General features: G+C 52.0%; 1 protein-coding gene across 2 annotated transcripts in view; it reads left to right on the forward strand.

Annotated features, from left to right (window-relative positions):
* The window catches only part of LOC308164845 (nuclear factor erythroid 2-related factor 2-like), a 15,938-nt gene extending 7,212 nt beyond the window's left edge, over positions 1-8,726 (forward strand). The window contains exons 3-5 of one of the 2 annotated variants that reach the window (XM_080538893.1): positions 2,930-3,319; positions 4,789-5,673; positions 6,624-8,726. In XM_080538893.1, the coding sequence (XP_080395019.1) occupies positions 2,930-3,319; positions 4,789-5,673; positions 6,624-6,920 (1,572 nt within the window). In that variant the 3' untranslated portion in view covers positions 6,921-8,726. The remainder of the gene's footprint in view (positions 1-2,929; positions 3,320-4,788; positions 5,674-6,623) is intronic. The other variant, XM_080538894.1, reaches the window with a different exon arrangement.
* The last annotated feature ends 1,032 nt before the right edge of the window (positions 8,727-9,758 follow it).

Below are 9,758 nucleotides of genomic sequence, written 5' to 3' on the forward strand. Positions count from 1 at the left end.
ATCCCAGTCCCCGGTGGGCAGCTTGCACTAGAGGCTAATGCTTAGACCGCTGCGCCACCGCGGGGCTCTTTGATGACTTTCAATCAGGCTTTCGCCCCCTACATAGCACTGAAACGGCCCTTATTAAGGTCCTTAATGACATTTGTGTAAACACAGACTCCGGAAAAATCTCTGTTTTGGTACTGCTAGATCTTAGCGCTGCCTTTGACACTGTAGACCACGACATTCTAATAGATAGACTAAAAACTTGGGTAGGACTTTCGGGCACTGCCCTAAACTGGTTTAGATCCTACCTACAGGACAGAAGCTACTATGTCTCCATTGGCAACTTTGTATCTGACCAAATTAAAATTACATGTGGGGTTCCCCAAGGATCAATCCTTGGCCCCCTTCTATTCAATCTATACATGCTTCCATTGGGACACATCATAAAAAAGAACAAAATTGCCTACCACAACTGTGAGGATAACACTCAAATCTACATAGCCCTCTCACCTAACGACTATAGTCCCATTGACAATCTCTGTAATTGCATTGAACAAATAAACGCCTAGATGAGACAAAACTTCCTCCAACTAAACAAGGATAAAATGGTGCACCTGACAAAAGATTGAAAGTCAGTGCAAAACTTGATTCTCTCTCTCTTCAAACCAAAAAACAGGTCTGAAATCTTGGTGTAATTCTAGACTCCAATCTAAACTTCAACAGCCACATAAACTTGAACTAAATCAGCCTACCATCACCTGAAAAACATAACAAGAATGAGGCTTCATGTCCAAGACTGTGAAAAACTCATCCATGCATTTGTTTTGAGTAGACTTGATTACTGTAATGGTCTACTAACAGGCCTATCTAAAGGAGCTGGTCTACTAACAGGCCTATCTAAAGGAGCTGGTCTACTAACAGGCCTATCTAAAGGAGCTGGTCTACTAACAGGCCTATCTAAAGGAGCTGGTCTACTAACAGGCCTATCTAAAGGAGCTGGTCTACTTAACAGGCCTATCTAAAGGAGCTGGTCTACTAACAGGCCTATCTAAAGGAGCTGGTCTACTAACAGGCATATCTAAAGGGGCTGGTCTACTAACAGGCCTATCTAAAGCAGCGGGTCTACTAACAGGCCTATCTAAAGGAGCTGGTCTACTAACAGTCCTATCTAAAGGAGCTGGTCTACTTAACAGGCCTATCTAAAGGAGCTGGTCTACTAACAGGCCTATCTAAAGGAGCTGGTCTACTAACAGGCCTATCTAAAGGAGCTGTTCGTAAATTTCAGCTCATCCAAGACGCCGCTGCTAGGGTCCTAACAAAATACATTTGTACACATTACACCAATCCTGAGATCTCTACACTGGCTGCCAGTCTCTCAGAGAATTTAATTCAAGTACTCCTAATTACATACAAATCACAAAATGGTCTTGGACCAAAACACATATCAGATCTCCTCCCACCGTATATTCCAGCAAGGCCCCTAAGGTCAGCTGAGACTAATCAGCTAATCATTCCAAGAGTGAAAACTCTAAACATATTTAAAGCTAAGCTAAAAACCTCCATGTCCTGCAGCACTAACACGACTATCTAGGTCGTTTTTAATAATGTATGTAAAGCACTTTGAATAGCCCCTGTTGTATGAAATGTGCTGTACAAATAAAGTTGCCTTGCCTTGCCTTGCCTTGCCTTACACACCACATACCTACACACACCTACACAGTACACACACCTGCACACCTGACCCACATCCACAAATACCTGTAGCTGGATACGCTCCTCCTGTTAATAATCATATTAGCTTTATTTATATAGCACCTTTCATACATCAGAATGCAGCTGGATGTGCTGTACCATACAGCGCACAAGAAAGACAAAGGAACAGATTAAAAGCAAAAACAAAAACATAATTGATCAATACAACAAAAGCAGAATGTTTTTTTAACTCAACAACAGGAGACCTCCGTCCTAGAGACGATCACCTTTCCCAATGACATTTCCCAGACATATAAAATGTCAATCAGAAGATTCAGGTTTTTAACTGCCGCTTACAGATGTTTACTGAGCTTGCTCCCCTGAATTCTTGAGGTATTCCACAGTGGAGGGTTAAGGCCGATTTAAAGTTCTGCGTCGAATTTACGTGCGTAGCTTACGTAGCCTCTTACGTAGGTCTCGCACTTTACACTTCTGCGTAGGTGGCAGTGTGTTTTCTATGCCCCTGTGCTGTGCCTCTTCCGGTTAGAACTCAACGGAGCTCAAAGCTCAAAGCGGCATAATAGCGATCTTTTTGTTGTTATGCTTGTTGTAAATAAAAGTTCTATGATGCATTGAAATGACATTAAACTAAGATAATACGATGGTTATCATAATTTTTCAAATCTTTATTAATGAGTAATTACAGAAAAGGTCAATTACATTTCTGTCATGGCTTCCGCATTTTGGTCTACGAGAGAGTCGGAATCTTGTGCTACCAAGCGGACCAATCACAGAGCTTACGGTTGCGTAGAAACTGACGTGTTCTTAAATTTTTGGAGATGTGCACGTCAACCTACGCCGTAGGCAAGGCGGGCCCACGCGGGACTACGGAAGGCTACGGCGTTGATTTTACGCAGAAGTCTAAATCGGCCTTTAGGGTTAGGGTAACTTGGGTTAGGGTAACTTGGGTTAGGGTAAGCGTGTAGGTTGTCAATGACTCAGCGAGGCAGGCCGGTCTCAGGCCATTAAGTGTTTTAAACACACGTAGGAGGACTTTGAAGTCAGGTCTAAATGTGACAGGGAGCCAGCGCAGAGCAGCTCAGACTGGAGTGATAGCAGCGTAGCAGGCTAGCAGGCTAACAGCCTCTACAGCTTCTAACAACCTCTAGCAGCCTCTAACAGCCTCTAACAGCCTCTAGCAGCCTCTCCAGACCTCCACTGACCTGCTGATGTTCCTCCATCTCTTTTCCAGCCCCTGGTCCTCCCCGTGTCCCCCCCGCCCCCCCTGTCCTCCCCCCCGCCCCCCCTGTCCTCCCCCTGTCCTCCCCCCCTGTTCTCTCCTCCTATCAGCCCCCAGCACTCACCTATTACCCAGAACCCCATGCTCTCTGCCCTGCTGGCCCCACCAGCCACACTGCCCCCCCCAGCCCTGTATGCTCCCCTGTCACCCCCAGCCACTCCATCGCTGTCTCCCTCCTCAGCCTTGTCTCCCTCCCCACCCCTGTCTCCCTCCCCACCCCTGTCTCCCTCCCTAGCCCTGTCTCCCTCCCCACCCCTGTCTCCCCCCCCACCCCTGGCCCCCCCAGCCACCCTGGAAGAGGAAGAGGCTTGGATGGAGCTGCTCTCCTTACCTGAGCTCCAGGTATGACACACACACACACACACACACACACACACTTTTACATTTACATTTTTGGCATTTAGCAGACGCCTTATTCCAAAGCGACTTACAATCGATACATTTGACTAAGTACTATCGGGAGCCAGTGCAGGGAGCGAAGGAGGGAGGTGACATGAGAGAATTTGGGGAGGTTGAACACCAGACGGGCAGCAGCGTTCTGGATGAGCTGCAGAGGTCTGATGGCGGAGGCGGGGAGCCTGGCCAGGAGTACGTTGCAGTAGTCAAGGTGGGAGATGACCAGTGCCTGGGTCAAGAGTTGCGCTGCCTCTCTGGTAAGGAATGGTCGTATCCTTCTGATGTTGTAAAGGAAGACTCTGCAGGAGCGAGCCGTTGCTGCTATGTTCTCCGCACAGGAAAGTCGGTTGTCCAGGATCACTCCAAGGTTCTTGGCTGTCAGGGAGGAGGTTACAGTAGAGTTCTCCACTGTAATGGAGAAGTCTTGGAGAGGGCAGGCTTTCCCAGGGATGAAGAGTAGCTCGGTCTTGTTAAGGTTGAACTTGAGATGGTGGTCTGACATCCATGTTGAAATGTCAGCGAGACACGTGTTGCCACGTGTACATCAGACGGGGGGAAGGACAGGAAGAGTTGAGTGTCATCAGCATAGGTGTGGTAGGAGAACCCCTGTGAGGATATTACAGAGCCAAGAGACTTGGTATAGAGGGAGAACAGTAGGGTCCCTAGGACAGAGCCCTGGGGTACCCCAGTGGTGAGGGTTTGTGGAGAAGACAACGATTCTCTCCAGGTCATCTGGTAGGAGCGACCCGCCAGGTAGGAAGCAAACCAGGAGAGTGCGGTGCCAGAGATGCCCAGTTCTGAGAGGGTGGAGAGAAGGATCTGGTGGTTGACGGTGTGGAAGGCAGCAGACAGGTCCAGGAGAATGAGAACAGAGGAGAGGGAGGAAGCTTGAGCAGAGTGGAGGGCGACAGCAAGGAGAGCAGTCTCAGTGGAATGCCCAGCCTTAAAGCCGGATTGGTGGGGGTCCAGGTGTTCCATCTTCCGGAGATAGTCAGTCAAGTTGTTTAGACACTTTCAAGGGTTTTGGAAGGGAAGGAGAGAAGGGATACCGGTCTGTAGTTGTGGACAGAGGACGGGTCAAGGGTAGGTTTCTTGAGGAGAGGCTTGACTCTGGCTATTTTGAAGGTAGCCGGGACAGATCCTGTGGATAAGGAGGAGTTGATTACGGTGGTACGGTAAGGAAGGATGTCGGAGGAAATGGATTTGAGAAGAGGGGAGGGGGGATGGGATCGAGAGGGCATGTGGTTGCTCGCTTGGATGTGATCAGTGTAAGAATCTCATCAGGGGAGAGGGGGGGGGGGGGGGGGGTAGCCTCTATGCTTCTCTAGGATTATACCTCTATGCTTCTCTAGGATTATACCTCTATGAGTGTTTTATCTGTGTTGCTCTTCTTCTCTCCCCTCCCTGTTGCCCAGCAGAGCCTGAGTATGCAGGTGTCTGAGATCCTGCAGCACAGCGGCTACAGCAGCCCCAGCCTGCCCCTACAGGTGGACCAGGGGAACTACAGCACCCCTAGTCTAACCCCAGCCCCAGGCCCAGCCTTAACACTAGCCTTAACCCCAGCCCTAGACCCAACCCCAGCCCTAGACCCAACCCCAGCCCCAACCCTAGCCTTAACCCCAGCCCTAGACCCAACCCCAGCCCTAGACCCAACCCCAGCCCCAACCCTAGCCTTAACCCCAGCCCCAACCCTAGCCTTAACCCCAGCCCTAGCCTACCCAACAGACAGCTTTTTCTCTGACCCCCCCAACATGGAACCCGGGGCCCCTCCCCCCCCATGGCGGGTTCTGGAGGAGGAGTGCCCCCACAGTGCTCTGCTGGAGCCCCAGGACTCCTTCCTGTTCTCCCTGTTCTCCCAGACAGACCCCCCCCCCCCCCAGCCAGAGTCACCCAGCAGACGTTACCATGACGACAGCTCTCGGGAGTTCAGCGACTCAGAGGCGGAGGAGGAAGAGGAAGAGGAAGAGGAGGAAGAGATGGACAGCAGCCCGACCGCCAGCGACCAATCGGAGCCCTGTGCCCAGGGAGACGACCCCGCAGAGGGGCGTGGCCAGTTCGCCGACAACAACGAGGACGAGGCGAGGCAGCGGCAGCGTTCCTCGGGAGGGGGGAAGGGGGCGGGGCGTCGGACGCGTCAGTCACGTGACCAGCAGCGTGCGACGGCGCTGGCCGTCCCCTTCCCCGTGGAGAACCTGACCGACCTGCCGGTGGACGACTTCAACGACCTGGCGGCCCGCCACCGCCTGGACGCCCCGCAGCTGGCCCTGGTCAGGGACATACGCCGCCGCGGGAAGAACAAGGTACCTCCCTCCCTTCCTCCCTCTCCCTCCCTCCCTCCCTCCCTCTGCCCCTCCCTCCCTACCTCCCCCTCCCTCTCCCTCCCTCCCTCCCTCCCCCTCCCTCCCTCCATCCCTCTGCCCCTCCCTTCCTCCCTCCCTCCCCCTCCCTCCCTCCATCCCTCTGCCCCTCCCTTCCTCCCTCCCTCCCTCCCTCCCCCTCCCTCCCTCCATCCCTCTGCCCCTCCCTGGTCAGGGACATACGCCGCCGGGGCAAGAACAAGGTACCTCCCTCCCTCTGCCCCTCCCTCCCTCTCCCTCCCTCTCCCTCCCTCTGCCCTCCCTCCCTCCCTTCCTCCCTCCCTCTCCCTCCCTCCCTTCCTCTGCCCCTCCCTCCCTTCCTCTGCCCCTCCCTCCCTCTCCCTCCCTCCCTCTCCCTCCCCCTCCCTCCCTCCCTCTGCCCTCCCTCCCTCCCTTCCTCCCTCCCTCCCTCTGCCCCTCCCTCCCTCTGCCCCTCCCTCCCTCTCCCTCCCTCTGCCCTCCCTCCCTCCCCCTCCCTCCCTCTGTCCCTCCCTCCCTCCCCCTCCCTGGTCAGGGACATACGCCTCCGGGGGAAGAACAAGGTACCAGACCCCTCCCTCTCCCTCCCTCCCTCCCTTCCTCCCCCTCCCTGGTCAGGGACATACACCGCAGGGGCAAGAACAAAGTACCAGACCCCTCTCTCCCTCCCTCCCCCTCCCTCCCTCCCTCCCTCCCTCCCCCTCCTGCCCTCCTTCCCTCCCCCTCCCGTTGTAATTCTGTGTTCCGTTGTAATCCCGCTGTGTTCCGTTGTAATCCCACTGTGTTCCGTTGTAATTCTGTGTTCCGTTGTAATTCTGTGTTCCGTTGTAATCTCACTGTGTTCCGTTGTAATTCTGCCGTGTTCCGTTGTAATCCCGCCGTGTTCCGTTGTAATTCCCTCCTCCCGCCTGCAGGTGGCCGCCCAGAACTGCCGCAAGCGTAAGATGGAGAGCATCTCTGGGCTGGAGGAGGAGCTGGAGGCTCTGCGGGGCCGGAGGGGGCGTCTGCTGGCGGAGCGCGCCCAGGGACGGGCCTCCCTGCTGGGCCTGAAGCAGCAGATGAACAGCCTGTACCTGGAGGTGTTCAGCCGGCTGAGGGACGAGCAGGGCCGCCCCTACGCCCCCCAGCACTACTCCCTGCAGCAGACCTCCGACGGCAGCATGTTCCTGGTGCCGCGCCTTAAGATAACCCTCAGGAGTAACGACGACTAGTGTCCCCCCCTCCCCCACCGCTCTCCTAACTTTGGTTCCTAGTAACTTTGGTTCCTATCATGCTGTAGTAACTTCTATGCAATGTTTAGATTTATACGTGTTGCGTTGTGTGTTTTTCCCGGTATGACAGACAGTCGTCTATGGTTATTTTCTACTGCTATATTTTTCTAATGTCTCTAAAGCGCTCGACGACCATGCCACAGGCCACGCCTCCTCACTACCATGCCACAGGCCACGCCTCCTCACTACCATGCCACAGGCCACGCCTCCTCACACAGGCCACGCCTCCTCACCCCTCGACGGGCTGTACATAGATTTCTACCTTGTTTGCTGCTAGCGAGATCTGATAAACATGTAAACCGCTAAACGTGTCTGTCGCTCTTTAGCTGTAAATGGTTTTGTCTCTTTTCTACATGATCATAGATTATAATCTATTATATATTCTGCTGTGTGAAGCTGTCTCTCTCTCTCTGCTGTGTGAAGCTGTCTCTCTCTCTCTCATTGCTGTGTGAAGCTGTCTCTCTCTCTCATTGCTGTGTGAAGCTGTCTCTCTCTCTCATTGCTGTGTGAAGCTGTCTCTCTCTCTCATTGCTGTGTGAAGCTGTCTCTCTCTCTCTCTGCTGTGTGAAGCTGTCTCTCTCTCTCTCTGCTGTGTGAAGCTGTCTCTCTCTCTCTCGTTGCTGTGTAAAGCTGTCTCTCTCTCTCGTTGCTATGTGAAGCTGTCTCTCTCTCTCATTGCTGTGTGAAGCTGTCTCTCTCTCTCTCGTTGCTATGTGAAGCTGTCTCTCTCTCTCATTGCTGTGTGAAGCTGTCTCTCTCTCTCTCGTTGCTGTGTGAAGCTGTCTCTCTCTCTCATTGCTGTGTGAAGCTGTCTCTCTCTCTCTCTGCTGTGTGAAGCTGTCTCTCTCTCTTGTTGCTGTGTGAAGCTGTCTCTCTCTCTCTCTGCTGTGTGAAGCTGTCTCTCTCTCTTGTTGCTGTGTGAAGCTGTCTCTCTCTCTCTCTGCTGTGTGAAGCTGTCTCTCTCTCTCTCTGCTGTGTGAAGCTGTCTCTCTCTCTCTCTGCTGTGTGAAGCTGTCTCTCTCTCTCGTTGCTGTGTGAAGCTGTCTCTCTCTCTCTCGTTGCTGTGTGAAGCTGTCTCTCTCTCTCATTGCTGTGTGAAGCTGTCTCTCTCTCTCATTGCTGTGTGAAGCTGTCTCTCTCTCTCTCATTGCTGTGTGAAGCTGTCTCTCTCTCTCTCTGCTGTGTGAAGCTGTCTCTCTCTCTCTGCTGTGTGAAGCTGTCTCTCTCTCTCTCTGCTGTGTGAAGCTGTCTCTCTCTCTCTGCTGTGTGAAGCTGTCTCTCTCTCTCTCTGCTGTGTGAAGCTGTCTCTCTCTCTCTCGTTGCTGTGTGAAGCTGTCTCTCTCTCTCTCTCTGCTGTGTGAAGCTGTCTCTCTCTCTCGTTGCTGTGTGAAGCTGTCTCTCTCTCTCTCTGCTGTGTGAAGCTGTCTCTCTCTCTCTCATTGCTGTGTGAAGCTGTCTCTCTCTCTCTCTGCTGTGTGAAGCTGTCTCTCTCTCTCATTGCTGTGTGAAGCTGTCTCTCTCTCTCTCATTGCTGTGTGAAGCTGTCTCTCTCTCTCATTGCTGTGTGAAGCTGTCTCTCTCTCTCATTGCTGTGTGAAGCTGTCTCTCTCTCTCTCTCTGCTGTGTGAAGCTGTCTCTCTCTCTCTCTGCTGTGTGAAGCTGTCTCTCTCTCTCGTTGCTGTGTGAAGCTGTCTCTCTCTCTCATTGCTTTCTGTTTTTTTATATTGAAATAAACTGTTGAATCAGTTTGAGGTTCCTGTTTCTTTACCCAACATGCTCCATTACCCAGCATGCACCTGTCTGAGACACAGCAGCTGTAGAACACGTCAGTCACTCAGTTCCTCAGGTGTGTGTAGTTTAGTTCCTACCTCAGGTGTGTGTGTAGTTTAGTTCCTACCTCAGGTGTGTGTAGTTTAGTTCCTACCTCAGGTGTGTGTGTAGTTTAGTTCCTACCTCAGGTGTGTGTGTGTAGTTTAGTTCCTTCCTCAGGTGTGTGTGTAGTTTAGTTCCTACCTCAGGTGTGTGTAGTTTAGTTCCTACCTCAGGTGTGTGTAGTTTAGTTCCTACCTCAGGTGTGTGTGTGTAGTTTAGTTCCTACCTCAGGTGTGTGTGTGTAGTTTAGTTCCTACCTCAGGTGTGTGTGTGTAGTTTAGTTCCTACCTCAGGTGTGTGTGTGTAGTTTAGTTCCTACCTCAGGTGTGTGTAGTTTAGTTCCTACCTCAGGTGTGTGTGTAGTTTAGTTCCTACCTCAGGTGTGTGTGTAGTTTAGTTCCTACCTCAGGTGTGTGTGTAGTTTAGTTCCTACCTCAGGTGTGTGTAGTTTAGTTCCTACCTCAGGTGTGTGTGTAGTTTAGTTCCTACCTCAGGTGTGTGTAGTTTAGTTCTTACCTCAGGTGTGTGTGTAGTTTAGTTCTTACCTCAGGTGTGTGTGTGTAGTTTAGTTCCTACCTCAGGTGTGTGTAGTTTAGTTCCTACCTCAGGTGTGTGTGTAGTTTAGTTCTTACCTCAGGTGTGTGTAGTTTAGTTCCTACCTCAGGTGTGTGTGTAGTTTAGTTCCTACCTCAGGTGTGTGTGTAGTTTAGTTCCTACCTCAGGTGTGTGTGTAGTTTAGTTCTTACCTCAGGTGTGTGTGTAGTTTAGTTCCTACCTCAGGTGTGTGTAGTTTAGTTCTTACCTCAGGTGTGTGTGTGTGTAGTTTAGTTCCTACCTCAGGTGTGTGTGTAGTTTAGTTCCTACCTCAGGTGTGTGTAGTTTAGTTCTTACCTCAGGTGTGTGTGT

Source organism: Nansenia antarctica, assembly GCF_963989245.1.
Source record: "Nansenia antarctica genome assembly, chromosome: 9".
Taxonomy (NCBI): Eukaryota; Metazoa; Chordata; class Actinopteri; order Argentiniformes; family Microstomatidae; genus Nansenia; species Nansenia antarctica.